Below are 19858 nucleotides of genomic sequence, written 5' to 3' on the forward strand. Positions count from 1 at the left end.
CATTGATGGAACAATGAATTCTGAATTATACCAGCGAATTCTAAAGGAAAACGTCAGAACATCTGTCCATGAACTGAATCTCAAGAGAAGGTGGGTCATGCAGCAAGACAACGACCCTAAGCACACAAATCGTTCTACCAAAGAATGGTTAAAGAAGAATAAAGTTAATGTTTTGGAATGGCCAAGTCAAAGTCCTGACCTTAATCCAATGGAAATGTTGTGGAAGGACCTGAAGTGAGCAGTTCATGTGAGGAAACCCACCAACATCCCAGAATTGAAGCTGTTCTGTATGGAGGAACGGGCTAAAATTCCTCCAAGCCGGTGTGCAGGACTGATCAACAGTTACCGCAAACGTTTAGTTGCAGTTATTGCTGCACAAGGGGGTCACACCAGATACTGAAAGTAAAGGTTCACATACTTTTGCCACTCACAGATATATAATATTGGATCATTTTCCTCAATAAATAAATGACCAAGTATAATATTTTTGTCTAATTTGTTTAACTGGGTTCTCTTTATCTACTTTTAGGACTTGTGTGAAAATCTGATGATGTTTTAGGTCATATTTATGCAGAAATATAGAAAATTCTAAAGGGTTCACAAACTTTCAAGCACCACTGTAATTGTTGTACCTCATTACTCGCCCTAACTTTCCTTGTCCCAATTTTTTTTGGATTGTGTTACATTCCAAAAAATGGTCCTGTGTCTGAAGCACAACAAATTAAATGAAGTTGACCAACAAAACACGAGATATCTTGGGTTCATTCTGTCTGCAATGAAATACAAGTCAAAGTACACTTAAAAATCCTGCTTTATTATTATTATTTTTTTATTTGCATTTTCCACACCGTCCCGACTTTTCCTGATTTGGGGTTGTATTATTATTAGAATCAGAATCACTTTTATTGCCAGGTATGTGAACACACATGAGGAATTTGACTCCGGTTTCACTTAGCTCTCTTAGTACAAACAGATTTAAAAAAAAGTGTAGACAAAAAACAAAACAAAAAGCTATGTACATGTAGAAGGGTAAATATATGTATAGACAGGGATTTTTTTTAAATTTTTTTGGTGCAAAATGGTGCATAGTGCAAGGATGACTGAGTAAATATAAATATACAGTGTGCACAGAATGACGGTATGAGTGTGCAGATATTTCACAGTTGATGTTAACGATATTTGAGTCCGGTTTCAGCTGTTCATCACAGAGACTGACAGACTGAGGGAAAAAAATGTTCTTGTGTCTGGTTGTTTTTGCGTACAGTGATCTGTAGCGTCTCCCAGAGGGGAGAAGTTTAAACAGTTTGTGACCAGGGTGTGATGGGCCTGCAGAGATGTTACCTGCCTGTTTCCTGACTCTGGACAGGTACAGGTCTTGGATGGAGGGCAGGCTGACACCAATAATTTTCTCTGCAGACCTTATTGTCCGTTGCAGTCTGTTCTTCTCCTGTTTGGTGACCGATCCAAACCAAACAGTGATGGAAGAGCAGAGAACAGACTGAATGATGGCAGAGTAGAATTGTGTCAGCAGCTCCTTAGACAGGTTGAGCTTCCTGAGCTGATGATCACAATTATTTGGTGTATTTGGTTTGTTTTGATCAGTTTTGTTTCTATAATGTGTGTGTGTGTGTGTGTGTGTGTGTGTGTGTGTGTGTGTGTGTGTGTTCAAGAAAAACAGCCCATATTCTTCTATATTTTGTGAACTGAAAATGAGAAATGTATCATTATTATTATTATTATTATTATTATTATTATTATTATTATCTTTGCAGTTTGAGAGAGAAATAATCCTGAACTTGTCTTAACTGATGAATTCAGAAGTTTTAAATAGTGAACTGCTGGATTTAAACCTGACAGCTTTAACAGGTGAACAGTATTGGTTTGAATTCTGCCTGGAAACATGTGACTGTGTGTGTGTGTGTGGTGCAGGATTGGTGTGTGTGTGTGTGTGTGTGTGGTGCAGGATTGGTGTGTGTGTGTGTGTGTGTGTGTGTGTGTGTGTGTGTGTGTAGAGTAGAGCTGCTTCACCCACACTTTCCTCAGTAAGAGAACACACTCAGAGAGGAACAATGTCGGAGCTGCTGAGAATACTGCTCCTCTTACTGCCTGCCATCCTGCACACAGCAAGTGAGTATTAGATCAGCTGCTGAGGTTAGGCTGTGTTAAAGAAAAAAAACACCACGTGCTCTGTTAAAAAAAAAAGTTAACAGACAAATAAACAAAAGAAAGGATGTAAATTTGTCAGAGGAATCTTACAGAACTGCAGATTTATTTATTTATTGATTTAGTGTTTAAAGGCAGGTTTAAGTACAGAATTAGTTTTTAAAATAAACATTAAAATCGATGGCGGCACGGTGGTGTAGTGGTTAGCGCTGTGGCCTCACAGCAAGAAGGTCCTGGGTTCGAGCCCCGTGGCCGGCAAGGGCCTTTCTGTGTGGAGTTTGCATGTTCTCCCCGTGTCCGCGTGGGTTTCCTCCGGGTGCTCCGGTTTCCCCCACAGTCCAAAGACATGCAGGTTAGGTTAACTGGTGACTCTAAATTGAGCGTAGGTGTGAATGTGAGTGTGAATGGTTGTCTGTGTCTATGTGTCAGCCCTGTGATGACCTGGCGACTTGTCCAGGGTGAACCCCGCCTTTCGCCTGTAGTCAGCTGGGATAGGCTCCAGCTTGCCTGCGACCCTGTAGAACAGGATAAAGCGGCTAGAGATAATGAGATGAGATGAGATTAAAATCGATTCAAAATAAAAGCTGTATTACTCTCAGTTTTAGCAGTGAAATAAAGCTTTGGTGTTATTTTTCTCTCAGATGGGCATTCCGAGACAACGGAAGTTTGGTGCTTCTGGAGCTCTGATGGTCTCAGTGACATGGAGTTCATACTGTCTTACACCTTCAATAAGATCAAATACATAGAGTTTAACAGCACTCTGGGGAAGTATGTGGGATACACTGCACACGGCATCTATAACGCAGAGAGATTTAACAATGACACTGCAATGCTGCAAGCACGGAAAGCTGCTGTGGAAAGTTTCTGTAAGCCCAATGCTCAGATTTACTACAGCGCCGTCCTCAGTAAAGCAGGTGAGATTATTTGTGAACCTCAAAACTTTAATTCAGTAATATTCCCAGTATTTCCTCATGATGTATGCCTGTAACAGATTTTACATTATTTTTAGTTCAGTTTAATATTTTAGTTGCATTTAAATGCATGTATAATACACACCGAGCTGCTCTTCTGTAGCTTACTAGTTACCTAATTAAACTGATTACCTTTTAGATACCTACATATTATTATTATTATTATTATTATTAGTTTATAATGAATGACTCTCAGCTGTAAGTTGATGTTGTTGTGTTTTAATTGTGCAGTTGAGCCCCGGGTTAAGGTCACTTTGGTAAAGAAGTCAGATGGCACTCACCCAGCCAGGCTGATGTGCAGCGCTTACAGCTTTTACCCCCCAAAGATTGAGGTGACCTGGCTGAGAAACGGGAAAGAGATTGAGGGTGATGTGACGTACACTGAGGAGATGGCTGATGGAGACTGGTACTATCAGATCCACTCACATCTGGAGTACATGCCTGAATCTGGAGAGGAGATCTCCTGTGTGGTGCAACACGCCAGCTTCCAAAAGCCCATGGTCTATAAGTGGGGTGAGTCTGATCATCACAGTCAGATCTAAATATCTGAGTCTATTGTCATGAACTGAGCTTAAAAAAACAGAGATCCTGTTTCACTCACATCATAACTCATCTTTCAAAACCTGGTGTTCAGCCAACAACAATAATCAACGACTTAAAATATATATAATCATCAAATAAAATTTATTCGGGTTTTTTTCATAGCTGAAAGTAAAAGTAGTTCTTAACACTGTTTTTGTATAAAAATGCTATTCCATAGCGCTTAGTGCTGCTATTAACTGCTATTATATGAGTTATTTTTGTAATCTATCTATATAAACCCCTTTCTGTCTCAGATCCCTCGATGTCTGAACCTGATAAGAGTAAGATTGCTATCGGGGCTTCAGGGCTGGTGTTGGGAATCGTGCTTTCAGCTGCTGGATTCATCTACTACAGGAAGAAATGCTCAGGTCAGTGGAGGATTGCAGGAAATCTACAAACAGAAACGTGTATTAGGACATCTGTGTATTTGTTATTAAAATTGAAGTGCTCTCATCTCATCTCATTATCTCTAGCCGCTTTGTCCTGTTCTACAGGGTCGCAGGCAAGCTGGAGCCTATCCCAGCTGACTACGGGCGAAAGGCGGGGTACACCCTGGACAAGTCGCCAGGTCATCACAGGGCTGACACATAGACACAGACAACCATTCACACTCACATTCACACCTACGCTCAATTTAGAGTCACCAGTTAACCTAACCTGCATGTCTTTGGACTGTGGGGGAAACCGGAGCACCCGGAGGAAACCCACGCGGACACGGGGAGAACATGCAAACTCCACACAGAAAGGCCCTCGCCGGCCACGGGGCTCGAACCCGGACCTTCTTGCTGTGAGGCGACAGCGCTAACCACTACACCACCGTGCTGCCCCAAATTGAAGTGCTATTAATAATTAATATTTAACCTTGCTACCTGATATTCATCCTTCTGCTTTATTTCTGATTTGTGTTCACAGGACGGATCCTGGTGCCGACATAAACACAGGCATCATTTGAAGTTGACATGTTGGTTTCAGCTTCATTCCCCATATTGGATGGAGTTAATTTACCCATAATGCTCACTGTTTAGCTACAGTTAAGCTGAAATGTGATGATTTTTAAGCTCACACATGTGATGGTAATTTTTACAGGTCTGTGAGCAGAGAAACACTGGAGTGTTTGCTGAAATCGCTTTATCTGTTAAATATCTGCTTTATTCCGAACAATTAGAACCTGCTGAGAAATGAGCATTTCATAATATGTGCATCTGCGTCTGTATTATCACTTTCCTTAATGTAAGACCAGCTTTCTGTCAGATTTTGCTGAAACTGATGTTAAATATCTTGATTATAGGCTTTATAAGAGTTCTTGAGTAGAAATTTGACAAATTGAGCTTAGATACTACATTCAGCTTAAAAATGTATAAATTAATTCCTTATAATGCATCTGAAAGTTATGAAATAATTAATTACTATTACAGAAGTAAATGTAGCCTTGTAAAATTTTCATTATTAAATCATGAGCGGGCGGCACGGTGGTGTAGTGGTTAGCGCTGTCGCCTCACAGTAAGAAGATCCGGGTTGGAGCCCCGTGGCCGGCGAGGGCCTTTCTGTGCGGAGTTTGCATGTTCTTCCCGTGTCCGCGTGGGTTTCCTCCGGGTGCTCCGGTTTCCCCCACAGTCCAAAGACATGCAGGTTAGGTTAACTGGTGACTCTAAATTGACCGTAGGTGTGAATGTGAGTGTGAATGGTTGTCTTTGTCTATGTGTCGGCCCTGTGATGACCTGGCGACTTGTCCAGGGTGTACCCCGCCTTTCGCCCGTAGTCAGCTGGGATAGGCTCCAGCTTGCCTGCGACCCTGTAGAAGGATGAAGCGGCTAGAGATAATGAGATGAGATGAGATGAGAAATCATGAGCGCCCCCTACAGTCTATTTTAACCTGGATCACTTCCTCAGTTTTAGTGACGCTGTTTATTATGATTAAATACTAATAGTTATCTGTAAATTTCTGGTTTTGTATCATCAGTCACATAATTTCATTTTAATGGTAAGAACTGGATTGATTTTTGATTCTGTATGGATGCTGACTCTTAATAAACTTTTGGTTGTAAAAGAAATTGATGTAAAATTTTCTTTAAAACGGTAAATGACTCTTAAATTATATTCATAAATATCATTAGACAGATTTATATATGTTGCATTATATAGCTGATGAAATTAACACAGTTCTTATGAGTAAACTTTTAATCCTGCTGTATTTCTGTGGCGTCATTACGACTGGATTATACATTATGAACTTAATTCAAACTGAAGTGGAGAATCAGGTCCAGTTTGGGGTCGGGAGCTTCACTTCCTCTGGAAAAAAAAAAAAAATCAATGCATAAATAATAATAATAATAATAATAATAATAATAATAAGAGGAAGAATGAAATGAATTTAAAAATGAAATGGTTTTCAGTGCGATGGATCATTTTGAGTTTATAAGATGATGCTTTTAATCAGGAGAGTCATTAAGCTGATTCTAAAATGTGTTCTTTAGCTTTGAAAAAACTCAGAGCTGTAATCTTGTCATTATTTTTAATCTGCAACACCAGAAAATATACACAATGATTTGATTTACTGTCTACTTTCTATAACAGTGCATTTATTATTCTGTCAGAAAATTTTAATCATGTAAGCGAAGCATAATGTTACATTACAGGCATTTATCAGACACTCTTAACCAGAGCAGCATACAACATACCCTGAGCAGCCTGGGGAGCAGTTGGAGATTAAATGACTTATTGGTCCAGGGAACTGAACCAGCAACCTTTTATTCCCCAAGCTGCTTCTCTAACCATTAGGCCATGGCTTCCCAACATAAATAAAGCACAGAGGTGACCAGCTGAGAGTTAAGTGTGATATTTACAGGCCTAACTGTGACTTCCTTTCAGTCATGGGATTTGACATCACAACCTTTGGATCAGCAAGATCAAATCTTGTAGCCTGAGATTGAGAAATACTTTAACATGTGGAGTTTCAGCTGTGAGTGAAAGGTATAAACCGTATTACAGCTATCAAATCTGGAACAGGATTCCACCCTGGTATAGATCCAATGTCCTATTTCATTCAACGTGGCTTACAATTCAGACAGGTTATACTTGAACAGGTGAGGGTTCGAGCAGGTTAGGGTTCAGGGTGTATGGATGTACAGGTTGTGGATGATTTCAATTTCTTATTACAGTAATAGCCTGACTTGATTGATTGATTGATTGATTGATTGATTGATTGATTGATTGATTGATTGATTGATTGAAATAAAATAAACAAGTTTCACAATAGGCGGCACAGTGGTGTCGTGGTTAGCACTGTCACCTCACAGCGGGAAGGTGCTGGGTTCAAGCCCAGCAGCTGACAGGGGCCTTTCTTTGTGGAGTTTGCATGTTCTCCCCATGTCTGTGTGGGTTTCCTCCGGGTGCTCCGGTTTCCCCCACAGTCCAAAGACATGCAGGTTAGGATCATTGGTGGCTCTAAATTGACTGTAGGTGTGAATGTGAGTGTGAATGGATGTGTGTCTCTCTGTGTCAGACCTGTGATGACCTGGTGACTTGTCCAGGGTGAACCCCGCCTCTCACCCATAGTCAGTTGGGATAGGATCCAGCTTGCCTGCGACTGTGCACAGGATAAGCAATTACGGATAATGGATGGATGGAAGTTTCACAATAATAGCATCACACTCACTGATATTAAAAGTGATTTTGGCTGCAGTGTAATAAACCCACGAGTCAGAAATCATCATCTTTCAGTCTCTTGCTCTCACTGCTTATGTGTAGGTGATTATGCTGTATGTTAGCATTTGGCTAACATGAAGATGTAAAACATAGAGGAAATCTGAAACCAGCGGGATGTGTTTGAGGAAATATTTTCACTGATCAGCCATAACATTAAAACCGCTGATCAGTGAAGTGAATATCATTGATTATCTCATTACAGTGTCACCAATCAAGTGGTGGGATATATTAGGCAGCAAGAAAGAGAACAGTCAGTTCTTGAAGTTGATGTGTTGGAAGCAGGAAAAATGGCTAAGTGTATGAATATGAGCAACTTTGCCAAAACTGTGATGGTGAGATGACTGGGTTTGAGAATCTCCAAAATGGTACTGTACATCTTGCAGGGTGTTCCTGGTATGCAGTGGTTAGTACTGAACAAAAGTGGTCCAAGGAAAGACAACCGGTGAACTGGTGACAGGGTCATGGGTGCCAAAGGCTCATTGATTCACATAGCACATATGGTACCATCCAGAAGAACAGAAGAGCTACTGTAGCACAAAATGCTGAAAAAGTTAATGCTGGCTAAAACAGAAAGGTGTCAGGTCTATAAAAGTGTCAGCAGTTCACCTTTGTTCACATTTTATACATTTGTGTAGATCTATATCCATTGTATTGCTTTTAAAAAGACTGCTTGCATTCCCACTTGCATCTGCCTCCCATTCCCTGACTGATATTGGTAATACTGTATTTATGAAATCAGTTATTCCAGGCTGTAATGTAAAAATGAGGTAGAGTCAGACATTATGCCATGCCTCAATAACTCATGAAGAAATAATCTATAAATAAATTTAATCTTGGACCTAATATGTTATGTCCATGGAAATTTTTGCAGAAAAAAGCTATATTGCTCTTTGGAATAGCCAAATATATATATATATATATATATATATATATATATATATATATATATGTGGGCGGCACGGTGGTGTAGTGGTTAGCGCTGTCGCCTCACAGCAAGAAGGTCCGGGTTCGAGCCCTGTGGCCGCCGAGGGCCTTTCTGTGCGGAGTTTGCATGTTCTCCCCGTGTCCGCGTGGGTTTCCTCCGGGTGCTCCGGTTTCCCCCACAGTCCAAAGACATGCAGGTTAGGTTAACTGGTGACTCTAAATTGACCGTAGGTGTGAATGTGAGTGTGAATGGTTGTCTGTGTCTACCGGTATGTGCCAGCCCTGTGATGACCTGGCGACTTGTCCAGGGTGTACCCTGCCTTTCGCCCGTAGTCAGCTGGGATAGGCTCTAGCTTGCCTGCGACCCTGTAGAAGGATAAAGCGGCTAGAGATAATGAGATGATATATATATATATATATATATATATATATATATATATCTCCTTCCTCTAGTGTTAGGGTCGGCACCGACCCGTTTTAGGTTTAGCATGCATAAAAGTACTACATAAATTTGTTTATTGAATCAAGACTTTTTGACTTTGTTAGGAACTTCTATTTAAACAAAATAAAATCCAAAAAAATAATTTTACTAAATTATAAAATGCTCTGGTGAAAATTGTGACCTTTGTGTTGTCAGGGTCAATTTCAACCCAGTTAAAATATAAGATTATAAAACAATAATAAATGCCAAAACTGAAATCATAAACACACAATCAGCCAACAGCCTACAGCCAGCTCTTCCTCCAACCACTTGAGCTTCAGTCAGGGGCTTTTCTCTTTGCCTGTTTGACAGAACAAACAAAGACAGACATGTCCAGGCATGTAAGGCCAATTGAGTTTAGAGTTGGTGACTTGCAGAGTACACATCTCCAATTTACAGCATGCAACAATGAGATGAGGACTGAATGTAAGCCAAGCTCTGGATCATATCTTTGCTGATAATGAGGCAGAGGACACAGAGCAGTATAGCGATGGAGATGAGCAGGTCTCTGAGGAGGAAGATGATGTGGTGTTTCAACCGGAAGACACAGACACATCTGATCAGTCTGATGAGGAGGTCACCGGTGCTGAAGCTGCTCCTGCTGAAACATTCAGATCCCAAAGTGGCAACATCAGTTGGAGCTCAGTACGTACATGGCAGGACAGCTGCTGCAAATGTCATCAAAATGACCCCTGGGATCACAAGGTTTGCTGTGACGAGAGTAAGTGACATCAAGTCATGTTTTGATCTGTTTATGCCATTGTCACTAAAAAAAGTCATAATTGCTATGACAAACCTTGAAGGAAAAAAAGTCCATGGCAACATGTGGAATGACATTGATGAGGAATGCCTGGATGCCTACATTTGTGTTCTTCTCCTTGCTGGAGTGTACAGATCTAGCAATGAGGCCACTGATAGTCTCTGGGATGCATCGACAGGCAGGAATATTTCCCGGGCAACAATGTCACTTCAGACCTTTCGAATGATATCAAGAGTCCTCAGATTTGACAACAGAGACACCAGAGCAAAATCTGACAAACTTGCTCCCATCAGGGATGTCTGGGAGAGATGGGTGCAACTCCTTCCACTGATGTTCAACCCAGGGCCAGAGGTGACAATAGATGAACGTTTTCTCCCTTTCCGTGGAAAATGCCCATTCCGGCAATACATGCCCAGTAAGCCAGGCAAATATGGCATAAAAATCTGGGCATGCCTGTATGCCTACTTTGGTGTTCTTCTCCTTGCTGGAGTGTACAGATCCAGCAATGAGGCCACTGATAGTCAACAGAAAAAAAAAAAGACTTGTTTTTTGCCCTTTTCTTGAAGTAAATATATATGGGTCGAAATTGACCCGAAACACCATAGATGTTACTATACTTGATAATATTAAAATTAAAATCTTTTTTTTTGAACATTTAAAAGATGTGATCTAATACCCCTCAGTAATAGTCAGATAACAGAACAACCTTTTATTTGTTTACATTATTTTCTTGAGGTTCATTTGACCACTTTTTTATATTGAAAACGAGGGGTATGCTGTTAAAAGAAAGGCCCAGGGGGCCACGACAAAAATATTAAAAACCAATCTTTTCATGGATAAGGGAGGCTAACAAGGTAACCAAGAGGTAAGAAACAAATTGGATGATAAATAATTGTTTTTAGGGTATTTTATGGCTGATTTTAGACACAGGTCAAAACCGACCCATTAACATATGAGATAGTAACAGAAAGCTAACACCAGAGGAAGGATATATATATATATATATATATATATATATATATATATATATATATATATATATATATTACAGTGTATAATGAACTCCCAAATAATGAGATTTCATTTGTGATTGCAATACATAGCATAAAAGCAAGACATAAAATAAATTTAACCCAATTTTAGATACAAATGGAAATGCATAAGAATAAAAGAACCATTTTTAATATTGTTTTATATAATTTTATCCATTATATTAAGGCTGAATAGTCATATGTAAAAGATCTTATCCATTTTCAATCGTTGAGTTTTTTTTTTCTTAATTTAACAATACAGTATGTGTTTACCCACAAATATTGTCCACATTTTTTAATTATATTTTTGTTGCCAGCATACCACACTGTGCACCTGACAAACATCACGTGTGAAGTGGCCATGATATAATACACTGATGTAATAAAATACTGTGTGTATTCAGTGTTCTGGATTATTTTGTGCTCCACATTACAGAAAACATTCCCATTGTTAAAGCTGATCAAGCACTCATCTGATACAGTTGCAGCTCACTTCCAGTAAGTATAGTTTAAATTTTTGCTCATCAAAATGTCATTTATACATCCAGGATTGCATATTTATATATACACATTATTATACAGTAAGCAAACACTCAGTTCTGATAGTCAATATATTGGATGTGGGAGAAATGGGCAGGTGTAAAATCCTGAGTGACTTTTATAAGAGTCAGAACCTTATTGCCAGATGACTGGGTTTGGAGCATCGCTGGTAAGGCTTATGGGCTGCTCCCACTCAGCATTTGTGAGTTCTGACTGAATGTGGTCTGCGGAGGAACAAACCATGAACCAGCACTGGGGGGTTGTGTGCCTGAGGCTGATTGACAGAGAGAGCAATGAAGCCCATCCCATCTGATCTAAACCAGGGTTGTAGTCGAGTCACTAAACCTCAAGTCCGAGTCCAGTCTCGAGTCCCCAGCGTTCAAGTCTGAGTCAAGTCCAAGTCATTAAATAAAATTTCAATTCGAGTCCACAATTGGTCTGAGTCGAATCTGAGAACAAGACTCCAACCGCACAATTTGACGATGTCTGTTTCAGTGCCATTAACATTAGTTTGTTCCTGAACATGCCGTATGAACAGGTGAATGTGCTTCTCTTTATCAGGGAGTGTGAAGTATTCTGTCAGAGATGGTTGGGAGACGGATGTAAGTGCAGAAGGTGTGTTTATTAATACAAGTGAAGATGGTAAACAATCCAGAACGGCAGGCAAAATCGTAAAACGGTGAACAGGCGATATGTCGAGTGAGGCACAAACAGGCTATCATAGACTCGGCAGGATCAAAGATGAGAAACAGGGAATCGGGGATCAGGAAACCAAACAAGGAAATTAGGCTCAGTAATGTGTCAGCAATGCAACTCAATACTTCACAAAGTAAGTGTGTTTTCACAGTTTTATGTAGGCACGTTGATTGCACCTTAATCCTGTGCAGGTGCAAGTCGTTTATGGCGTGTGCGAGAGTCCACTTGTCATGCGCGATGTCCAGAGCGCCCGAGAGTCTATCTGATGCACGCACCAAGTCGCACAGGTGTGACACTCTTGCACGAAATTAGTACAAAAATTAATATAGCTATAAATATCTTACGCCAAATTATTATCGTATGTGACAAAAAATAAAGAAAAAATCAGTCCTTGTCTCCAATTTATGAGTCCGAATGCAGTTAATGCATGAGTCCGAGTCATCAGTGCTCAAATCCAAGTCAAGTAACAAGTCCTTAAAATTAGGACACGAGTCGGACTCCGGTCTGAGTCCTGGACTCGAGTACTACAAGCCTGATCTAAACCAACAGGAGGGCTACTGTGGCACAGAAAAGCACAGAAGATATTAATGATGGTTACGGGAGGAATGTGTAACAAAACACAGCGTATCACACCCTTTTGTGTATGGGGCTGCATAGCTGGAGACTGGTCAGAGTGCCCATGCTAAACCTTTTGTACCATCAAAAGCACCTACAATGGGCATGCAAATATCAGGACTGAACCTTGGGACAATGGAAAAAGGTCACCTGGTCAGATCATCATGTTATTATATCTTAACATCATGCTAAAATGATGGACAGCTCATTTAAAACCAATGGGACTGATTTCAGCTTTTCAGCTGTCTAAAGCGCATCATTTTACAGCATCATCATTTTCATGCTCCACTGGGATTTAATCAGAGTTTCCTGCCCTGTTCCATCTTCTTCAAACCAACATTATATTATTACGCCTCTTATTCAACAGGACATCACTATAATATATTTAAATCATAAGTGTTTCTTTATTCTTTAGACTTTCATGGCAGGCTGTTCAACATATTTTTTTCTGAGAAACTGATGATGTAATAATATCCCTGCCCTGTGATTGGCTCACATTTGGAAATGGTTTCAGTGAACTTCTCCAAGATGCGTGTTTAGTAACTGTGGGGCTTTTTTTTTTTTTTTTAGCATAAAGTCTGCTGTCTCTCTCAGAAAAAAAAAGTACTTAACTGTACCGTTCTTTATTGCTGGAGGGGTACCTTTTGTACCTTTATTATGTATCTTTCAAATGGAAATCTAGAAATAGCATACTTTAATGGAAGGTACATAATTAGACTGGAATTATCTTTAAAGCTGTAAAAGCCAACATTTGCACCTTTCAGTGCATATAAATAATGTTAAATTGGATTTAATGTGTACAATTGCTGGGAATTTTAAATATTAATTTTTTAAAAAAAACTACATACACCAACAAATAGCCACAGTGTCATTGTACACATTTAAATGACAAGTCTAATATTTCAATAGTCTGAATAGGATTATGTTAAGGGGTACAATAAATATTGTACTATGTGATTCCTCTCTCCTTAATATTTATGGAGAAAATAGCAAACCAATCAGCCATCTGTCAACTTAATGCAACCTTTACATGAGCTAAAGGAGTCAGAGGTTCAGTTCCTCCATGTTTTGTGATTCCCTCTTTCTTCATCTGACCTCATGCATACATATGAACACATACAGCACAAACACAGTGACGTCTAGTGGAGATACTGAGGCATCAGTGTTCATTTCAAATACATAATAGTACAGTACAGACGGACCCGGCGCCGTGGGGGTGGGGGGGCGAAAGGGGGCGTCGCCCCCTCGTGGCTACAGCCCCGCCCCCTCAACGGAGACTCAGATCACTTAATTGTTTTCTTATGAAAATATAATGTATTATAGACGAATTAATAATTTGCATTTTCAAATACGAAATATTAAGTGGTTGCGCATTGCACAAAAATACATTTCACATAAATCACTACTAAAACTGGCACGGTAGAACAAATCTGATTGGTTGTTATGACACTTACAAGTGCACGGTCTCTGCAATATCCTGCAATATGCAGTCAGTTTACGGGAGTAGTCTTTCCCCCACCGAATTAAACGAATTCACTCACAATATTGTGAATCCATTTTCTTTCTTTGTAGGCTAAGTTTATCTCCGTTTATGTTGGTGTATGTGTGGCAGAGTGTGATTTGACAGATAGGAAAAAGACTTGATTTAGAGAAAAGACTGAACACATGTCATTTATATTATAGAACTGCCACTTTATAGAAATTTCAGTGATATAATTCACTCCTGCTGAGAATAAATTCACCAGCAGATGGCGCTCTCACATAGGAATACACATAGGAAGCTTGCAAAGAGCTGACATCAGAACGAAGTGTCAATGAATGAATGTACGTGAATGAGAGCGCTATCTGACCTGTTGCATCTTTGTGTATTCCCAACAGGTAAATACACTCAAAACATAATTCTGTAAACAGTAACACTTACTGGCGGCACGGTGGTGTAGTGGTTAGCGCTGTCGCCTCACAGCAAGAAGATCCTGGGTTCGAGCCCCGGGGCCGGCGAGGGCCTTTCTGTGTGGAGTTTGCATGTTCTCCCTGTGTCCGCGTGGGTTTCCTCCGGGTGCTCCGGTTTCCCCCACAGTCCAAAGACATGCAGGTTAGGTTAACTGGTGACTCTAAATTGACCATAGGTGTGAGTGTGAATGGTTCTATGTGTCAGCCCTGTGATGACCTGGCGACTTGTCCAGGGTGTACCCCGCCTTTCGCCCGTAGTCAGCTGGGATAGGCTCCAGCTTGCCTGCGACCCTGTAGAAGGATAAAGCGGCTAGAGATAATGAGATGAGATGAGTAACACTTATAGGAGCACAGATAGCGACCTTTGTAATGGGATTAGCAATGAGTTTTCCTGTCAGTTGTTTCTGGTGCAGCGAGGGCGGCCAGTTAACGGTCACCAGTGAAGCCACTGAGTGTTTGGTACAAAATAACCTGTCAGCTAAATGAGGAATGCAGTTTGGAGATGGATATGTAATGTATGAGGTTTACTGTGAAATGTGCTGGTAATGAATATGTTTACCGTAGCCTAAACATGCTAGTAATGAATACTGCAGGTAGTTGGGTTTCGTTCTGTGTTTCCCTCAGCCCTAATGAACGAACGTTAGCTAGCCTAATGCTAATCGCGATTGCTAACTCTTAGCATTTAAGCATTACAGTAGAGGGAACTTGTCTGTATGTTGTTGCTGAGGGAAGGATATACCAAGACACGATTGTTCTTTAAAGTGTTATGTGTCACACTATTTCATCTCATCTCATCATCTCTAGCCGCTTTATCCTTCTACAGGGTCGCAGGCATCCTATCCCAGCTGACTACGGGCGAAAGGCGGGGTACACCCTGGACAAGTCGCCAGATCATCACAGGGCTGACACATAGACACAGACAACCATTCACACTCACATTCACACCTACGCTCAATTTAGAGTCACCAGTTAACCTAACCTGCATGTCTTTGGACTGTGGGGGAAACCGGAGCACCCGGAGGAAACCCACGCGGACACGGGGAGAACATGCAAACTCCACACAGAAAGGCCCTCGCCGGCCCCGGGGCTCAAACCCAGGACCTTCTTGCTGTGAGGCGACAGCGCTAACCACTACACCACCGTGCCGCCCCGTCACACTATTTCTGTATCTATTTTATTGTTATTCCCTGTTGAGTGAGAAATGTAAATTGAATGGCAAGAATATGTGGCAGATCACAGAATCCAGGGACACATGTCTGCCCGGGGGCATTTTGAGTTATTGACAGATTCAGAAAGTACAGTTTCTAAGCTTTCCAATGATGCCTTCCATCTGGAGATCTGACAATATTTGAAGAACGTGTGGCCTTTTGAAAGTGTATACTTCTTAAAACAGAAAAGGGAGAAAATCGCCCTCAAAGTTTTCCATCTCAGCTACTCTGGGTGTAGGGCGGGCACATAATGGTGCTCATTTGCATGACATTAAGGAAAGCCCTACCCCCTATTAGCTAGCACGATACTACTTTCATGTAAACAAAGATCACCATGTCAATTTTCCTTCCATGCAAAGTATGCCCAACACAATTATGAAGTACAAAAATAAGTCCTAAAGTATACTTTAACGTTTTGTGGTTGAAAAATTACTCACACCGTAAGAAAGAAAGATAGCATGATGATGACACAACTAACACAACACTAGTTTCATGTAAAGCCTCGGTCACAACCGGCCGTACAGTACGCTCTCCTACAGCCGGTCTACATGCAAAAAAACGCAAGAAACACACGGAGAGCGCGCATGAAACGCACGAGAGCGCGCGTGTGAAAAGCATGAGAGCGCGCGTGTGACGTGCTGATTTTCGAGCCGCAGACCGGCCGCAGAGGTTCTTTGTCATCTCAAACAAACTCTACGGGCGCTTACGTTTTTTTCAGGTTGCAAGACAAACTTACGGCCAACGCACGTCTTTCTCCGTGAATAAAAAAAAACGCAGCGATTTGGGAAACGCCAAAAATCACACGGCCAAAAAATCGTACGTCCGGTTGTGACCTAGGCTTAACCAAACCACAACACTCTCCGTTACATGCAAAAATAACCACACAGCCTTAGATTAATAAACTCACCCCATCAGAAAGAGAAACAGTGCCTTGCACACACCAATGCCTCCGATGGAATGTAATCCTAGAACGGTCCGTGTATCATCCGATCATTCAAGTATTCCATTCAATCTGGAAAACGAGGTTGCGTTTTTTTTGCTGGAAATGGTGATCTCCGATGTAAATACCGTGTGTCTGTTTGCTTCGCGGTGTTTGCTCCTCTGCGCTCTGTTTAGTAACTCATTCCATAGTGAAATTACATGCCTGTATGCAGGTTAAGTAGCCATGCGCTCAACTCGGATCATACAGCTGATTCGCGGAAGAAAAAAAAACACATGACTTAAATCTTCATGTGAATGGCCCATATGGTAATTTACCCACACCCCCCAGCAGGCTACAGTCCTGACAAAAACGAGACAATTTGCAACAAAAAATGTATGCTTTTCCAACAAAACAATCTATTATCTGAAATACTGATTGCATTCTTCAAGGTCTCAACTTGCACATGATGGAAAAAAAACAAAAATCACAAATTTCGAAAAAAAATGCTTCTTTTGCGATTATCTCGGACTCATTTTGGCCGACATGTGTCCCTGGATTCGGTGAGCAGTCACATATAAGCAAGACAAATGTTGTTCCGTGGTGGGAACGTTACAAATGCGCGTGCAGGCACAGGAACACACACGCGCACACACACACTCACTACGCACCCACCCACAAACACACTAGATCTTCTCCCAGTAGACACTAAGATTTATCTGCATGTTTACTATGTAGAGAGAGAGACATGATTATTGATTGAAATGCATACTGTTATTGTTGATGTCTCATCTCATCTCATTATCTCTATCCGCTTTATCCTTCTACAGGGTCGCAGGCGAGCTGGAGCCTATCCCAGCTGATTACGGGCGAAAGGCGGGGTACACCCTGGACAAGTCACCAGGTCATCACAGGGCTGACACATAGACACAGACAACCATTCACACTCACATTCACACCTACAGTCAATTTAGAGTCACCAGTTAACCTAACCTGCATGTCTTTGGACTGTGGGGGAAACCGGAGCACCCGGAGGAAACCCACGCGGACACGGGGAGAACATGCAAACTCCACACAGAAGGGCCCTCGCCGGCCCCGGGGCTCGAACCCAGGACCTTCTTGCTGTGAGGCGACAGCGCTAACCACTACACCACCATGCCGCCCCTATTGTTGATGTAAGATGTTGAATTTGGTTACTGGCGAAATACTTCCTTTTAATGGAATACATGTCCATAGAGAGTGAATGCACACACAGTATTTTGTCTATTGTAAGGGACCAGAACGTGGCATATGATCAGTTGTATGTTAAGTAACACCTATGTTATTATTTACAGTTAGTATGGAATCCAATATGAAAGAGCTGACATCAGAACGAAGTGTTGTCAATGAATGAATGTACAGTGGTGCTTGAAAGTTTGTGAACCCTTTAGAATTTTCTATATTTCTGCATAAATATGACCAAAAACATCATCAGATTTTCACACAAGTCCTAAAAGTAGATAAAGAGAACCCAGTTAAACAAATGAGACAAAAATATTATACTTAGTCATTTATTTATTGAGGAAAATGATCCGATATTACATATCTGTGAGTGGCAAAGTATGTGAACCTCGAGGATTAGCAGTTAATTTGAAGGTGAAATTAGAGTCAGGTATTTTCAAGCAATGGGATGACAATCAGGCATGAGTGGGCACCCTGTTTTATTTAAAGAACAGGGATCTATCAATGTCTGATCCTCAGAACACATGTTTGTGGAAGTGTATCATGGCACGAACAAAGGAGATTTCTGAGGACCTCAGAAAAAGTGTTACTGATGCTCTTCAGGCTGGAAAAGGTTACAAAACCATCTCTAAAGAGTTTGGACTCCACCAATCCACAGTCAGACAGATTGTGTACAAATGGAGGAAATTCAAAACCATTGTTACCTTCCTCCGGAGTGGTCGGCCAACAAAGATCACTCCAAGAGCAAGGCGTGTAATAGTTGGCGAGGTCACAAAGGACCCCAGGGTAACTTCTAAGCAACTGAAGGCCTCTCTCCCATTGGCTAATGTTAATGTTCATGAGTCCACCATCAGGAAAACACTGAACAACAATGGTGTGCATGGCAGAGTTGCAAGGAGAAAGCCACTGCTCTCCAAAAAGAACATTGTTGCTCATCTGCAGTTTGCTAAAGATCACGTGGACAAGCCAAAAGGCTATTGGAAAAATGTTTTGTGGACGGATGAGACCAAAATAAAAGTTTTTGGTTTAAATGAGAAGCGTTATGTTTGGAGAAAGGAAAACACTGCATTCCAGCATAAGACCCTTATCCCATCTGTGAAACATGGTGGTGGTAGTATCATGGTTTGGGCCTGTTTTGCTGCTTCTGGGCCAGGACAGCTTGCCATCATTGATGGAACAATGAATTCTGAATTATACCAGCAAATTCTAAAGGAAAATGTCAGGACATCTATCCATGAACTGAATCTCAAAGAAGATGGGTCATGCAGCAAGACAACAAACCTAAGCACACAGGTTGTTCTACCAAAGAATGGTTAAAGAAGAATAAAGTTAATGTTTTGGAATGGCCAAGTCAAACTCCTGACCTTAATCCAATCAAAATGTTGTGGAAGGACCTGAAGCAAGCAGTTCATGTGAGGAAACCCACCAGCATCCCAGAGTGGAAGCTGTTCTGTACAGAGGAATGGGCTAAAATTCCTCCAAGCCGGTGTGCAGGACTGATCAACAGTTACCGGAAGCGTTTAGTTGCAGTTGTTGCTGCACAAGGGGGTCACACCAGATACTGAAAGCAAAGGTTCACATACTTTTGCCACTCACAGATATGTAATATTGGATCATTTTCCTCAATAAATAAATGACCAAGTATAATATTTCTGTCTCTTTTGTTTAACTGGGTTCTCTTTATCTACTTTTAGGACTTGTGTGAAAATCTGATGTTGTTTTAGGTCATATTTATGCAGAAATATAGAAAATTCTAAAGGGTTCACAAACTTTCAAGCACCACTGTACGTGAATGAGAGCGCTATCTGACCTGTTGCATCTTTGTGTATTCCCAACAGATGATATTTCATTAAATATGTTACTCCAGACCACAGTGTCATTTTTGGGACCCGTAACATATTTTGGCGAGCCAGCCAGGAGGAGTAGTTAACAAGAAAACACCGCCCCTTTCATACGGAGACGAGCCTTGAGTGAGACAATGGGAGACATCCAGTATCTTCGAGACAAAGTGAGTGAAGCACTGTGGCAGTTGGCGGAGAAGGAACTTTCTGAAGTCTGCATGTATCTGAAATGCGATGGACTGGACAGAGGA

At 41.1% G+C, this 19858-nt stretch overlaps 2 protein-coding genes across 2 annotated transcripts in view; both read left to right on the forward strand.

The window, feature by feature from the left end:
- LOC132892774 (H-2 class II histocompatibility antigen, A-U alpha chain-like) overlaps positions 1-19858 on the forward strand; it is an 85215-nt gene that overhangs the window by 20207 nt on the left and 45150 nt on the right. The gene's annotated exons all lie outside the window — the stretch shown is intronic.
- On the forward strand, positions 1993-4668 carry LOC132892692 (class II histocompatibility antigen, B-L beta chain-like). Its single transcript, XM_060931005.1, has 5 exons — positions 1993-2127; positions 2805-3077; positions 3366-3647; positions 3971-4121; positions 4629-4668. The coding sequence occupies exons 1-5, from the start codon at positions 2070-2072 to the stop codon at positions 4666-4668; spliced, it is 804 nt and encodes a 267-aa protein (XP_060786988.1). The 5' UTR covers positions 1993-2069.

The sequence above is a fragment of the Neoarius graeffei genome, chromosome 10 (assembly GCF_027579695.1).
Source record: "Neoarius graeffei isolate fNeoGra1 chromosome 10, fNeoGra1.pri, whole genome shotgun sequence".
Taxonomy (NCBI): domain Eukaryota; kingdom Metazoa; phylum Chordata; class Actinopteri; order Siluriformes; family Ariidae; genus Neoarius; species Neoarius graeffei.